This window comes from Neopelma chrysocephalum, unplaced genomic scaffold (assembly GCF_003984885.1).
Source record: "Neopelma chrysocephalum unplaced genomic scaffold, ASM398488v2 Primary Assembly neopelma1_103b, whole genome shotgun sequence".
Lineage (NCBI taxonomy): Eukaryota > Metazoa > Chordata > Aves > Passeriformes > Pipridae > Neopelma > Neopelma chrysocephalum.
The window spans coordinates 5,488,458-5,504,377 of NW_020897767.1; the positions used below are offsets into that span (position 1 = coordinate 5,488,458).

The 15,920-nt window shown below is 37.8% G+C and overlaps 1 protein-coding gene across 1 annotated transcript in view; it reads left to right on the plus strand.

Annotated features, from left to right (window-relative positions):
• The window catches only part of LOC113973625 (von Willebrand factor D and EGF domain-containing protein-like), a 178,579-nt gene extending 176,975 nt beyond the window's left edge, over positions 1 to 1,604 (plus strand). The window contains exon 29 of the mRNA XM_027695986.1: positions 1,521 to 1,604. Coding sequence (XP_027551787.1) covers positions 1,521 to 1,535 — 15 coding nt within the window. The 3' untranslated portion in view covers positions 1,536 to 1,604. The remainder of the gene's footprint in view (positions 1 to 1,520) is intronic.
• Positions 1,605 to 15,920: the final 14,316 nt, after the last annotated feature.

Below are 15,920 nucleotides of genomic sequence, written 5' to 3' on the forward strand. Positions count from 1 at the left end.
TTCTCACTCCCTACAACTACCTCAAAGGAGGCTGTAGCCAGGGTGGGGTTGGTTTCTTCTCCCAAACAACAAGTGACAGGACAAGAGGAAATGGACTCAAGTTGCACCAGGGGAGGTTTAGGTTGGATATTAGGGAAAAATTCTTCAAAGAAAGGGTGATCAAGCAATGGCACAGGTTGCTCAGGGAAATGGTGGAGTCGCCATCCATGGAAGTGTTTAAAAGACATGGACGTGGGGCACTCAGGGACATAGTTTAGTGGTGGATTGGCAGTTCTGGGTTAATAGTCAGATTTAGAGGTTTTCCCCAACTCAAATGGTTCTGTGATTCTATGATTTTATATACATATATAAATTTACACATACAAATATGCACATCTAAAATCCAGATAGATATTTCTGCATAAATGTGTATACAGATATATGGAAATATGTAATATGGCAGAGACATGCCCATATATTTATATTTGACCTCAATAAATACATATACTCTTCTAAATATTACACACCTTTTGTTCATGTAAACTCAAATCCTTGTTCTAACTAAAACTGTCTAAATTGAAGCAGGCACTTGTAGAACTCCTTTCATATAAAATAAACATGCCATGTACTATTCACAAATAAACAACTGCTACCTGGATATATCACTCCAGAAACTAAGGTAGGGTATTTTAAAGTCAAACTGGGAAGTAAAATTTGGATACATGACACTAATATCAAGGTTAACCTGTCATATCAAATACAGATATATTGAGACTAAGGAGCACCTTTCTTCTTGTCCTGAATAGTAAATTAATATCAACCTCTTTATGTGCTTTATAATATAGATTTCTATAAAAATGCCCTTCAAAATGGCTTCTTAAATCTATGTGCTAACATAAAATAAAGCTTTTCATATCATCTCTTATCTTGTTTTGGGATAAAGAAAATTTGCTCATGTATTTAAACCAGGATAATATTCTTGGACAACTTCTGCTGCATGAAAATGGGATAAGTGCACTGAAACACTTTCAGGCAAGAAGCCAACAATCTACATGCGTTATACAGAAGTGGCAGAGTGATTTTTTTTAAGGCACACCTGCTTTAGATGAAAGAAATTGAATTCCAACTCCATAACTGTCAAGCACCACCGCAAATAATAGAGCCTAAGCCTAATCATTTCAGCAATATAGCTATTTTCCTGTTGAAGCGATGGAGCAGAAATCAGCCATAGCTAGATGATATCACTTTATGTGCATGCTTTGGGAACAGTTCCATTCATCATTTCACTGCTTAATCCCTTTCAAAAACATGTTCTTCATTCCCTGGTTAATAAAAACTTTGGTTGCCTAAGTCAAAATTGTGAAAAAAAAACCAAACAAAAGTGGACTGTGATTTTGCCGTAATTACATAAATTCCAGAGAAAATACAGCAACTACAATAAATCATTGGAGCACTTGCACGTAATATTTCTTACATGACTTGCATGAGGCTGTTTCTTCTGCACTTCCATAAGCAGCTGAATCCTCTTTTTTTTTTTACAGCTCCCAATAGGATGAAGATAACAACAGGACAATGAAGACAATCGTTTGGGTATCAGTAATTGGGAACTGAGCACGTTTTTCATTAGGGAAGATACAGTGTGAAGAAATTGCTAGTTGTCTCCCTTTTAGCCTTATATAATCTCAGAGAGAAGAATTAAAAAAAAAAAACCAAATCCCTTCTCATATGTCAATAAACCTACATTTATTTTCAAACCTGTCTATTGCAAGACTCAAATTCATGATCCACAGCTGTAGTGACACCAGCACCACTGCTCCTGACATCAAAAAGGTTTTACAATGGTACAGACCATTTTATAAAAAAAAAAAAGTGCCATGTTATTATGATTTCACTGAAATTTGAAGGCACATATAAATTTCCTCCTTTTTTTTTCCTTTTTTTTTCTTTTTTTTTTAACAGGTATGTCCAGAGAAAAATGAATAAATAAGATCCTGATTTTAGTGAGAAATCTCAGTGACTGTCAAGGGAAAGTCCTTGCTAATGTTTAACACGAGCTCAGTGTATTTCTGCTGAGTAATTGCTGAGGCCAAAAGCTTTAGTTTTCTAAGTTGCCAATATGTCAACATTTATTTGGAAGGTATCAATGCAATAGGTGGTGAAAGGCTGGCTTTTAGTTGCCTCTACACCTGAGTTCTCCTTTGCCATCTCTAAGGACTATAGCTGGCTGCCAAGTGAGTCAACCATTGATATGCTAAGGACACAAAACCCCACATAACCATACAGCCTTAAGCCCTGGAAGCATTTTACAAAAAACCAGCTTTCTAATCACACAACAGGGGCTTGGTGAAATGCTGGAAAATCTAGGTGCTTTCAGAGATTCACAACTTAATTTGAAAATTCGTATTTACAGAATTCTATCATTGGCTCACCTATGAGGGGTCATGTGTCTCATCACACGCAGGTAATGTTGTGGAAAAATTGGAGGGAGGAGGAGGAAGGAGTGCAAGGAAGGAAATAAGGACAAAAGTTATAAGTTCACTTGGGAAAAAAGAGTCCTAAAATGTCACCTTAGACAACTCTGGTTCAGTAAGATAAATCCTAAACGATGCTCTGAGCATCCACCCTCTCCTTTTGTTTGTCTTACTAGAAGATTTGGAGCAAATATAGACGGAAATCTTGGTGCCTTGGTGGAGGAATGCTGGAGTTGTGAGATTCCCTCACTCTTCCGGAAGCAACTTGCGGGAACAATGATAGAAGCAAGGATTTTTTGATTGAACCTTCAGGGCTGCAGCAGTAACTAGATGTAAGATTTGATCTGACTCTTGCTGTCAATTTATAAGAATTACAAAAACCTGACCGTGAGACCTTTGAATACTGCAAATTAAGTGTTTAAAAAAACTTGGAGAAACTGTTGCTACTATAATTCACTGAAACATTTCTCCTCCCTTTCTACCAGCTCCTAATAGCAGCTTCTTCTCCATGTGTAACTAATGTAGCAAAATGCTTTTAAATGTATCTAGTCTGTTCTTCAATAAATTATTCTCCATTCTTCATTTCTGAAATTTCTTGTTATGTTATCAACTGCTGCAGGGTAAGCAGGATCCCAAATGCCAAAGATTAAAAAAGCAAATTACGCTCACCACTTCTTGCAAGTTATCTATAAACACTTAGACAAAGGACCAGACTTCAGAAATCCTTCTATATTTTACTACTACATACTGATCTAGATCACAGTCAGCAATGTTAATATGTTTTTAGTGTTCACTTTAACAGTTCCAGGAAGACATTAATACTAAACCAGAACATTGGCATCCGACGAGTATCTACGAGATTAAATTTAGGGTGGCAATTACACCTTTCTTGAAGTACTGCCTCAATCAATAAAAAAGATTTCTATTGCTTTGCTTCCATGTCTGCAAGAGACAATGCTAATGATCAAAATTCCTTGCCAGGATTGGATTTGAAAACCTGAAATAGTTTCCACGCTTTGCAGCTTCTCACTGTATTTCTAGAAGTGACTGTTTGAGACAACATTCATGCCCATCTATTTAAAGACAATTAGAAAGTGGTTTTGTGTCATTGAGGAATGTTCATGTGTGGTTATGAAACAGATATAATTGTTAATAAATAGCAAATCTCATGTTTCAATATCTGGTATCAAACTATAGGTAACCTACAGTTACTTTAGTTCACAGTTCATGTCAGTGTAACTCTTCTTTCAGAAGCATGAATTTGTCACTCTTGCCTTTATCCACTTTGCCACTTAACTGAATTTCTTCCCTTGATTGCTCAATATACTTTGCTAAAAAATCACTAGATATGGTAATTACTGTATTCCCAGATTGTGTTTTAAACAAGGTATTGAATAATGTAAGTAAAAAATTATTCCTTAGAACTTTGTACTTGTATTATACCTTGTTGAAAACTACCCAGCTGGGACATTTCCTTGCAAATACAGGGTCTTATTTTTTTAAACCTTGTCTTATAAGCCACTTCTAACTGTTTTATGTCAAAAAATATAGCAAGGAGCTTAAGGCAGGAATCTTAGTAATTGCACTCTACCAAAAAAATATACCAGGTCCATACAGTTACTTGAAGTTATAAGTTACTTAGTTCTAACTTCTAATTGTCATTATGACTTCCAATATTCATTGTTTGCTGAAGACTTATTTCAAAATCCTATTAAACCCAAAATAAATTGGGTACAATAAATCATAATCTCTTGTTATGGGAATAGCAAACAGAACCATTAGGTAGAAGCAGGAGCTTGGGGGGTTTTTGCTTAATATAAACCCCTTTAAGAGCACAATAATTGACAGATTTAACTCATCCATGGCTTATAATATTCAATCATGTGGAAGTTCAAACATTAAGTCACTGCATTTATTCTTTTAGGATTTTCGAAGGGTTTGTGTCATTTTCAAGGCAAAAGATGTGGTCTACACTTTTTCTGCCCAGAAAGTAAGAGACTGCAAAAAGTCGAAATGGCTTAATTTTTGTACCTACTCTGCCACTATTAACCTTTGCCAAAAAATGTGACAGGTTACAAGCTTCATTGAACATATGTATAAATGCACATATATGTGTATTGCCAAAGTATATCAGCTCAAAACCTCATAGAAATTGCTTTAAAGCAAAGAAAATTTTTTTAATGGAAAAATAACCATGCTATTCAGTATTCCATAAGGAAAAGTACAATTTAATTTTAAAAGGATTTTTTCTCTCATTTAAGAAGCTCGTGTACTCCCCGTAGAGTAGATATTCAGATGCAACGTCTTAACTCCGTTTAGAATGCACAGTTTTGCACCAGAAATGGACCTCTTTTGGGGGCCTGCAGATGTCATTCCATGATTTATCCATAAATAAATACAGCAGCAGAAGCCACTACTTCTGACCTAGGGAGACCACCCATAAGGGAGAGAAGGATGATCTGGTCTCCATGTGCATTTAATGTTCAGCCTTCCTGACTGAAAATCCTGTTTCACATGGATCACTGAGACAACAGCCAGTGATGGAATGGAATGAGTACAGTTTGGGGCTCATTTCAGGCTGATGACACAGTGAGAGGATCTGCTAACGCATATATCACATCCCAAACGAGAAAGATTTTGCAATGCTCAATACACATAAAGAAACACACAGAAATATGCATAAAATTATTTTCACTTTAAATTATTTAAGTATAACAGCTGTAGTTAATGATATGCTCTGTGGGCCTAATGCTACATCTTTATGCTCAATTAATTTTTTTAACATTAATATCAGTTGAGGAAGGAGCAGGACATACCGGAATATACATGGTGTGCACAACAATATGTACCTCTAAGATTACCATTTATACTTCAGCAAACTAATTCATGCTCAGGAGCTCTGGGTGGGAGCTGCCACATCCAAAATTAATGATCAGTATTCAGAACAAGTTTTCACTGTGCTTGAGAACAGGAGCTCAGGGTCAATCCCTGGGCACCTGCAAGGCGGGTTCGGAAAAGAAGAAGGTCTCTGTCTTACAGGACGCAGACATTTCTCTTTCTTCTATGTTGCTTCCTATCTGCATCAGTTGAGATTTGGGAGATTTGATGGTAGCCAGTTTCCCCTAAGGAGAGAAGCTTAGGGATGCACTGTGTGTTTTTTCTATAAGAGCCCTGCCCTGTGAACAGAGGTGGGTGAGCAGAGGAGCAGGAGTTCCAATTGCAGAGGTGAAGACCAGCTCCTGTGGCACAGCCCATGCCTGTCTTCTCTCCATGCTTGCCTTCCTCTTCTGAGGATATTTTCCTCTTGTGTGTTCCTCTGTGCTCCTGAACTAAGACAAAAATTGTCACAAGTGCCTTTCTTTTCTGTCTCTGCCTGGTTCACAGGCAACTCAATTCCAAATTAGTTGACCTCCTCAGAGTTCAAAGAATTACGTCCTTCTGTCTCTTCCCTGTGCCACAGCCAGTTCTGTTATGACTTTCCCATTTGACAGATAACTCCACACCTCCCCAAACTGCGCAGCTAACCCGGCGTGGAGAAGCCTCTCTATTAAAAGTGATCAAAAAATGAAAAATGACTCTGAGGAAAAACCCCAGCTCAACAAATTCTCAGCCTGAACCAGAAAGAACTTTTATCCTAATGATCATAATTTTGTCAAAATTTTTTTGTACTAACTTTGCTCTTGAAATTTTACTCTTCTGTCATGATAGTGTTCCTGATGGGATCAGCCAATTTCCCAGCTGATTCCTCTGACACCTGGATAAGGCTTTTTTTCCCCCTTGTTTAGAAATAATTTCAATTTAGACATGTAACTTGCTGGCATTTGTACTGTATCAGGAAGATGGGAATATCTTGCAATAAGTTTACTGAGAAAATACAGAAACTTTTAATCAGTTTGTCTTACAGCCACGGAAGAAAGAAACCTACTCCTGGTTTGCTCTCATCTCTCCCTTTCTCCTTTCTTTTTTTTTCCCTGAAGCAGCTTTCAGCATGCATTACTCATGACTGATTTATTAGATTGTTAGTGCTGTTAGAGTCCATGTCAGGTATAAGACAGATTTGTCATAAGGGTGCAGCAAGCCTAGATTACCCTGTTCAAAAGCTGCATGCCTTCCCTATACTCCGTGCCAAGCCTCTGAGAGTCAACAAAGAGTTTGTCACTAACATGGGTGTCTCAGAGAATGAAGATCCAAGCCTTTGTGATTATCAAGCCCGTTTATTTCCCATTTTAACTAAGTCTGTGGTACTGAAAAAGAATTTCAATGTGCACAAGATGAAGCAGCCGATCTGCTTAATACCACAAGCCACTATCAACCTCATACATTCATTTGCCCTTTTATACAGAGACCATTTCAAAATCTTTCTCCTGATATTAAAACACTTTTAAAAGCTTATGCCCTTATAAACCAAGCAATCATTTTCCCCTCGACAGCTACGACCTGCCATCACTTTACAAGACCAAATTACTGAAGAAGATTGGAGGTTCATGAAGGCAAGTGGCGGAGTTTTCTTGCAGAAGATAAAAATGACCACACAAAACTACTCACATGCAAAATGAAATTCCAGCGTGGCTCTATTTGCTATTTCTTCAGACAGACCAAAAACTGTTTCTCTGCAACTTCTAATTAGAAACATCTGAGAATAAAGATACAAGTCAAGTCATAGGCAATGAGCTAAACAAATTGTTTTAAAGACTGTAGCTGGAAAGACCAAGAAGCAAAACCATCAGTTGTTGAAATCATGCAAGGTTCAGGTCACTACAAAATAAAACAGTGAAATAAGTAGGGCGCTCTGTGAATAAAGCAAAAGCACAAAGACAACAATGTCATAAGGGTATACAGATACTACAAAGTCAGCCCAGAACAATGATTTACCTTACCTGAAAAAAACAGAAGAGATGGAGAGGAATGCATGCAAAATAAACAAAGGAAAGACAGGCTCAGTTTCAAAGTAACAGAAGTTGAGGGTGAATTTTTGCATTATATGGTCTCAAAAAAACAAAATGAAACAAAACCAAAAAAACAACAACAAACAGAAAAGAAACCCAATAAGGTTATGACAACATTAGGAAGGAACTGAGGGAGAAGAGCAGATAGGATCTGAATTAGAAACTGTTACACTAGAGACTGCCTGGATTTAAAAAGAAAGTTAAAGAACTTTTATATAAAATGATAGCAAACTATTCTAGGATCACGGTCTAAACAGGAAAACATTTACATGTGAAGAGTGTTTAAGGGGTGGCTACAAAGAAGATAGGGACACCTTTTTCATGAGGAGTTATGTGGAAAAGATGAGGGCTGAGAGGTAGAAGTTACTCCTGGGAGATTCTGATTAGACACGAGGAAAATTTTTCACAATTAAAATAATCAGACACTTGAATAATCTCCCCAGGGAAGTGGCAGATTCCCTATGGTTGGACATTTTTAAGATGCAGGCAGACAGGGTGTTGGGCCATCTTGTCTACACCATGTTTTTGCCCAGAAAGGTTGGTCCTTGAGGTCACTTCCAACCTCACATTCTATGATTCTATGAAATCTCTTTAAAATATTAAAACATTGATCATGAAGGAGTTGCATATACGCTGATTTTGAACTGAGGGAATCTCTCCATGGAAATGCTTATAAAATCTGTATAGTCATGGTATCTGTTGTGTTTTTAAATAATTGAGAGAATCCGACTCCCAGACCAATGCTCTTACAATGGTGACATTTTTCCTTTCTAAAGAACTTACTTTGGTTCGGTCTTGCCATATTAAAAAAAAAAAAAGAAGAAGAAGAACAGAAAAAAGAGCCAGTTATATCAAATAAATCATGCACTACTTAAAAATCATAACTCTTTCAAAGACTATATGACTGGTTTACAGTCACAGGGCACCATGAGGACAAGCTAAAACTCAGAGAAACTAAAATCAAGGCAAATGTTTCCAAGGCCACACTGTCACTGTTTAGTCCACAGTTCAGCTAAAACAAACTTTTAAAAGTGAAGTTCAAGCTGTTTTAAACACATTTTAATACCTAAGTTATAGTATGAACCTAAATGCACTTGTACACTCATCCCAGTTAATTAGCAATCTGAAAACTAATAAATATTCCATAGACGGGGGAGAAACTGTCCCTGTGCTGAAAGAGAAAAGTTTTGTGCCAGGAGCCTGGGACAAGCTGCTTCTGGTGTTTGAGTGGTGTTCTGTGTCCATGAAAAGAAATCTTAATCTGCAATTTTAATATTGTACTGACAACTATAGTACTGCAATCTGTTACTGTCTGAGAGTGCTGGAGAGTGTTTTGACTAGATGCTCTAGGCTGAGTCCTGTCCTTGGGTGCAAGGGCACAGTAAAATGCATCTGTATACTTGAGGGCTAAATTTAGATGAAGGAGAAAAGGCCACATGAGAAAGAGTTTCACTTTGGATCATTTCATGCTTGGATTTGTAGTCAGTAGCTTTAAACGTTCCTAGTTGAAAGAGAGGGCATCTGCAATACACTCAATTTTATGCAAGTTAGGGGTGGTCCCAGATTTGTAGTACACTGCTGAAGTAGCTCCTACCTTAGCAAAATTCGTACAAACTTAATAAGAGAAATTAGGGGGAGGACTTAAAGCAACAGCAAAACAAATTAGGCAGGAGTTTGGAAAGTTTTCTGGCTAATTTTGAGGTGAAGCTTTCTCAAGATCAGTCTCATAGCCCTTACATACACAGAGGAAGATGTCTGAAGGAGACCAGAATCCCCTCTGACTCCACAGCTGTCCAGAGAAACCTGTGCTTTGCCTGCCCGACTGAAGCCAGGCCAAAAGTATTTCCAGCTCCTCTCTTTCCTGCAGCTCCCCATAGCCCCTCCACATGCTTTTCAACACCACTTTATCCGTGCTGGATTTCCTGTATATCCTGCAGCCAAGGTGGACCTGGTGAAGCAAACATTCAGTGTGCATCCACTGACCTACCTAAAAACCATCTGCATTTCCTCCTTGGGCTCTCTCAAGAGCCAGAACAGGGAACGGGAACCATTCAAGAGCTGCAGTGAACTATCAAGCAAGCCAACCCTCACAAAAGAGAGAATTTCTTTGATTTCAAAAACTTATATATCAAGAATTCAAAAGCCACAGAACTGAAGTCTGAAAAGAAGAGCTTGTAGCTGAATTCTAGGCTGTGGATTTATCAGTCTGCTCTAGCAAAAGAAAAACCTGAATTATTTGTAAATTAGAAAGATAACTACTAGGCACCGGGATTTGAAGCCAGCCCTCAGTGTATTTTTATTGAAAAGCATATTGTCATTGTTTAATATGCCCTAAAAACTAATCAGAGATTACATTAACAAAATTACAGCAAGAGTTATCGAAGACAAAAGCTAAAACATTATTAAATAATACACTTCCATTAAAAATTATAAAATGATTGTTTACTTCTCTTTGATAGAAGTAACTACTGGAGAACATAAATCCAAGTGGACATTTATTGAGCACAATCCACTTACTTTTTAATTAGTAGTTTATAGGTAAAATAATGTATAACTCAAACAGACAGAATCAGATCAAGTTTGGCCGTCAGATTTTCTAAAAATTAATTTAATATTACTGTGTCTTATCATTATTTTATAAAATTACTACCAAGACAATGAAAATATTTACATTTTATCTCTCTAGTCATGTAAACAATTTCTATCAAGAAAATATATCATCTCAAAACACAAAGACTTGTAATTGACTTGGATCAAGACATATAATGAAAAGGGGGAAAAAAATTTAAAAATCCGTCTTCAAAATGAGGGAAAATAAATTAATTTTTCCAGCCAATATGAGATCTCAAAATGTAAATTCTTGTGTAATATGTGGATAAAATTATTCATTTCCTATTTTTGCAATATTTTTATTATCACTAAATGCACTTCAATTGCTATCTCCTCCCTTTTACAAACTCTAAGCACAGAATAGCTGAAAGCCTACATTTGAACTGAAGAAGGAATTAACAGTTAAGACCAGAGTTTATCAGCTCTTCGTAACCAACTGATGCATTATTATCAGAAAAGTATTTTACCTTGCACCAATATTTCTTGGTCGTTTTAGGATCTATCATATCTTCTCTTCTTTAGGCTCAGTGTCCCCCAGTCTTCACTCCCTGCTCTAATTTTCCCCTTCAGATCATTCTCACTGCTCTCTTCTCCACTTCTGTAATGCTTAAGACTTTTTTTGAGGTCCAATTTCCCTGTTGAGTGCAGGGAAAAAGCTGAGGCCTTTTGGTGCCAGGTAACATTAATAATAATACAATATATTTCCTTATATATCCCTAAATGCTTGTTGACTTCTCCTCCGTAGCAGGACACTACTGACTCATATTTTGTCACCATAATCCTCTCTGTGCTTTTTTACAACAATGTCACCTACCCACGTGTCAGACACTCAGGCTGTGAATTACTCCTGCTGTGTGTGGAACGTTGCTCTTTCCATGGTGGAACAGCAGACTACTTTTTCCAGACAAATTTTCCAACTTATAAACCTGACTTTGAATTCTATTCCTAGCTCATGTGCAGCTGTGTGTTACCTGCACGTTTCATAAGCAGGATCTCTGCCCTACCATCCCAGCCAGGAACAGGAACAGGCTGCAACCAGACACAGGGCAGAGCCCATGGAGCCTCACTGGCAAAATGTGCCCACACAGACACTGTGAACCACAGCAGCTCGTCAGATTTTCTCCCTCCTCTCCCCAAACCAAATGCAACTGGACCAGGTTTCCTCAGCTGACTTGTGAAAAGAATTCTGACGCTGTTGCAGAAGACAATGAAGTTCAGGCACACACAGCTTTCCAGAGTAAAGGATTGGTTTGACATGACATTTTCTTAATAAATTCATGTTGACTGTTATTCATTTTCTTGTTAGTGTGTCCTCTATACATATTGAAACAAAAACCTCATCATCAACCTGCTCCTCTTTTTTCCCTTCCTTTCTTTAAACAGATCCCATTGTAAAGCAAAGCCTTAGAGCCAGATGATATTCCTTGCTCCTTATCTTTGATTTCAAAATGGAAGCATGATGGATATTCTGACAGAAATAAGAACAGACACATTAGGCCATAATAATCCTGTTCTCAAATAACTTAAGGCACTAGTTCAGCTTCACTCATTCAGCAACACGAAATATTATTTATTGGCTGTTGAAGAAAAGTATGGCTGTTCTCCATGTCAAATTCATCCTTGTTTTTAAACATGTGTTATCAGTGCTCAGAAGGGAGCTGTAAGCATAGGTTTTAAAAATAGTCTAGAAAAGACATTACCTCTGAAAAATTGAAAAGAAAACTGATGGAATGCAGTTTTATACCATACTGTTGATAGTCACAGAGTCATAGAATCACAGCATCTTTCAATGGTTTGGGTTGGAAAAGACCTTAAAGCTCATTTCGTTCCACGCCATTGCCATGGGCAGGGACACCTTCCACTAGACCAGGTTGCTCCAAGCCCTGTCCAGTCTGGCCTTAAACACTTCCAAGGATAGGGCAGCCACAGCTTCTTTGGGCAACCTGTGCCAGGGCCGTACCACCATCAGAATTAGCTCACAGTAGAGAATTTCCTTGTAATATCTGATCCAAACCTACCCTTTTTCAGTTTAAAGCCATATTCCCTTGTCCTGTCATTCCACACCCTTGTAAAAAGTCCCTCTCCATCTCTTTTGTAACCCTCTTTAGGTTCTGGAAGGTGCTCTAAGGTCTCCCTGGGGCTTCCAATCCTCCAGACTGAACAACCCCAACTTTCTCAGCCTGTCACAACTGCAGAGGTGCTCCTGCCTTCTGAGCACCTTTGTGGCCTCCTTTGGACTCACCCCAACACGTTCATGTCCTACTTGTGTTTGGGGCTCCAGAGCTGGATGCAGAAATCTGACAACTGAAAGCACAGAAAAGTGCTGTGCTCAATACACTGACCCTGGAGGAAAAGCAGCTCTCAGGCTGCCTTCCTTCCGAGCATCCCCTGCCACAGGCTCGAACTGCAAACACACAGCACACAATTGAGGCATGTGGGACAGCACACAGCCTGAAATTGGAGCATTTTTAATCCTCTAGACACTGTAATAGAGGTCAAATACCATTTACAGTGTTTAATATTTTATTTTTAGGAAGACTGATGACATTATAGCTCATTGGATATTTATGAAGAGACTTAGTAATCTCATTTTCTTGGGTAGCAAGCACCATGGACAGAAACATTCACACAAAACCCAGCTGTTGATGAGCTGCACTGGGAATTTTTGCTATCCTACCCAACACTGACATTCTTAGAAGTGTCAAGCCCTTTCTTGAGCAAAGCAGTCTGTTTCACTGGTGATTTCATACAGCACAAGGCATTCGGAGAAAACAGAAATGGGCAGGGAACATTCAGTAACACAGGTTCATTAAGTCACTGCAGCACAACTTAATTTGGCTGTAGGACATTATTTTCCATGGAAACTCTGGTTTGTGCTAACACAACTGTACAAGAGGTCTAATGGGAACAGTCTGAAGCACTTTGTGGGAGCAGGGTGAGGATGGTCTCGCTATGCCCTGTGAGCCCTCGGCTGCCAGGACCACAGGAATGTGCTTAGGTTTGTCTCCAGCTTCCCAAAGTGCTGGAACACCTCACGGGTTCTGGAACACAGTTGCAGGAGCTACAATGGCAAACTGTGCCTGCCAAATGTTGGGGTGTGGAATGACCATAGCATTGTTCAAGAAGCATCCCTCAGACCTCTCTTCACGGCAGGAATAGTCTGACAAGAGTAATCTTGTCCCAGGCTTTTCCAGACCGGTCAAAGATGTGTTTTCAAGGCGACTTTACCTGCCAGGGAAGAACCCCACAGGCAGAAGGTCCCACAAGCCCTTCCTCCCTGCTGTGGGCACCAACACCATGAGACTGCCACCTAATGTCACTGCTGCTGCAATGGCAACAGGAGAATCAGGATTGCAAGTGCAACAGTCTGGAACATCTTCTGAGACCATGCTCAGTTTGTTTTTCTCCTAAAAACAAGCCATTTATCTTTTAAAAGTTTCTGTGTCAGGCTGCCAGTGTCAGATAACACCAGACTGATACTTATCCTTTAAACCTTGACAAAACCCTCACAAATGGAGTTATATGGGCTTTAATTGCAAGGACATGGTTTTCCATAGGATCCTGCTTCAGCTGGTGCACTGTATGGACACAGGAAGGGGTCAGAGTCAGATAGAAATAGTGTCACAAATCTGGCATTTTTTACCTATGAACACAGAGCAGATTTTCTTTTCTTTATTCGAGCACCTTCCCTGATTAAATTCTGATAGCTAAACAAAATGGTACTAACTCTATCAGCAAGATGAGAAAAGATTGTGGAAATAACCTCTGCTGGAGATATTAGGGGATGAGAGAGAGATGTAGATAAAGTAAATAAGGAAGAGGTGAGGAACATAACAAACTTCATTGCCTGTAGGCTTCATTTAAAAATATATAAATAAAATGTAGAGTTATGATAATCAGGCCAGAGTAATAAAGAATTATCTGCTAATCTTTTGAATTTCAAGTGCAGCTGTCGGCTCCACACAAGCAGGACTTGTTACCTTTTAATGTCCCTTAGAGACCTTCAGCTGTCTTGGCTGCTTTCTATCACATTATAGCACAAGTACAGTTTTCCAATTAGCTGGGATATTTGATAGAAGTTTTTCCCCTTAGAACAAGTCAATTTTGCAAGTAAAAAAAGCTTTAAAGTGAGGTGGCATTTTACCAGATTAGTACATCATTTTCATTAACTGAACTTCATCTGTTATGCGAAAGAAAACAGTTAAACATAGATAGAAAACTTATTGAATTTAATTTCTAGAGCTATGCTACATAAAATCTGATTATTTTCTAGTTGTTGGACAAGCCTATAATTTTAAAAGTAAAAAATTATATTGAAGGTAAATACTACTGTCACTGTTACTATGGTAGAATAGCATTCAGTATTCATCTCACATGATATGCATGTCACAATAATGAATAATTGTTCAATTACTGATTATATTCACATTAAAATACTTCCTTTTATTTCTAAATTATGTACTACAGGCTGTACAACCTAATTCACCATTTTTATCATTAATAAATGCAAAGTTGACCTGTAAAAAACTACTGCTTTCAAATTTAAAAGCAAGAATTTAATTTTAAGGAGAGAGGTCTACATAAGTGATATTTCGGATCGTGGCTTATCAAAAAGTATTATTGTTTTTTCTCATAATTCTATTTTGCTTGAGTGGAAAAAATAGTTGTGCCATTTTTAATTTTACTTTAGAGACATTTACAAAATAATGAGTTAATACCTCTTTTAACTTCTTAAAGTGGTTTGCACACTTGCTTTCTACATGAGCTGAAGAAAAGAATTATCAATAAACCTTGAGCTCAGTGTAGTTTAGTGTGGTTTTATGTGTAATAAAAACTATTAACAGAATGAGAATATACTACTGTGGTGTAAAATTCACTAATCCTTCATAACTTTTTCACCTGGAAGTTGGTATCCAGCATCAATGCTAAAATAAAGTAGTATAATGCAGCAGTAGTCTGAAATATTGCAAAATCCATGTAATAAAGCTTACAGTTAGCTCAAAGTATTAGAGAATTTTAACATCTGAGACATAAAAAAAAGGCATAGGTTTATTTCTCTAAAATTTCTCATCTTTGTGCGCACTGGTTTAGCTCCACTGGTTTGTAGCAAATTGAAGTCTGCAACTTCACAAAGCTCCAATAAAATGCATAATGTTCAATTTCTCCCTTTCTGAAACTCTCTGTCCATTACCATAATGGACTTAAATATCTATCACTCAGTTCTCAAACTCTGTGTTGAACACACAGAGCAGACATGCATTAAACACAGGTACAGGCTTATGACAAACAATTCAGGTAAAAATGTGCTAAAAGCATTCTGAAATCTGCTGGCATTTCCATTATTAACATACATCACAGCTATAATATGCTTGCCTACCTATATTTAAGATAATGTTCTGACCTCAGATAAATAAATAAACAAAGTAACTAAACTTTACTAATGTTGTTTTATTTTATTATGAATCCTAAGGCTTCTTTAAAGAAAGACCACAAAAATACACTATAACTACTGCACTTTAAAAAAATATAGGTTATGACACATTCTCCAACCATTCTGGGGAAAGCAGTAAAAACTATGAACAAGCCCGTTAAGGTTATAAACAGATTTTCCATAAACTATCATCTCTTTCCACCTATTATGAGAATTTCCTTCTTACTGCCTTCACTAACCTTACGGATAATATCTTTCCAGCTTTCTTATGCAACAAGCTAAGTAACATTCCTTGTAGCTGGGTATTTATTTATTTTTGAGAGGCCAGACTCAAGGCTCAGCTGAACGAAGTTACCTCTTGGAAAATACATTCTTCTACCTGGCCTTCTATAACAGACTTCTATGCAATAATAGTCTTCTGACAAGATCTTGTTTGCACCAAGGGACAGAAAGTGGTCAGTCTGTTTACATTTAACGTGTTCT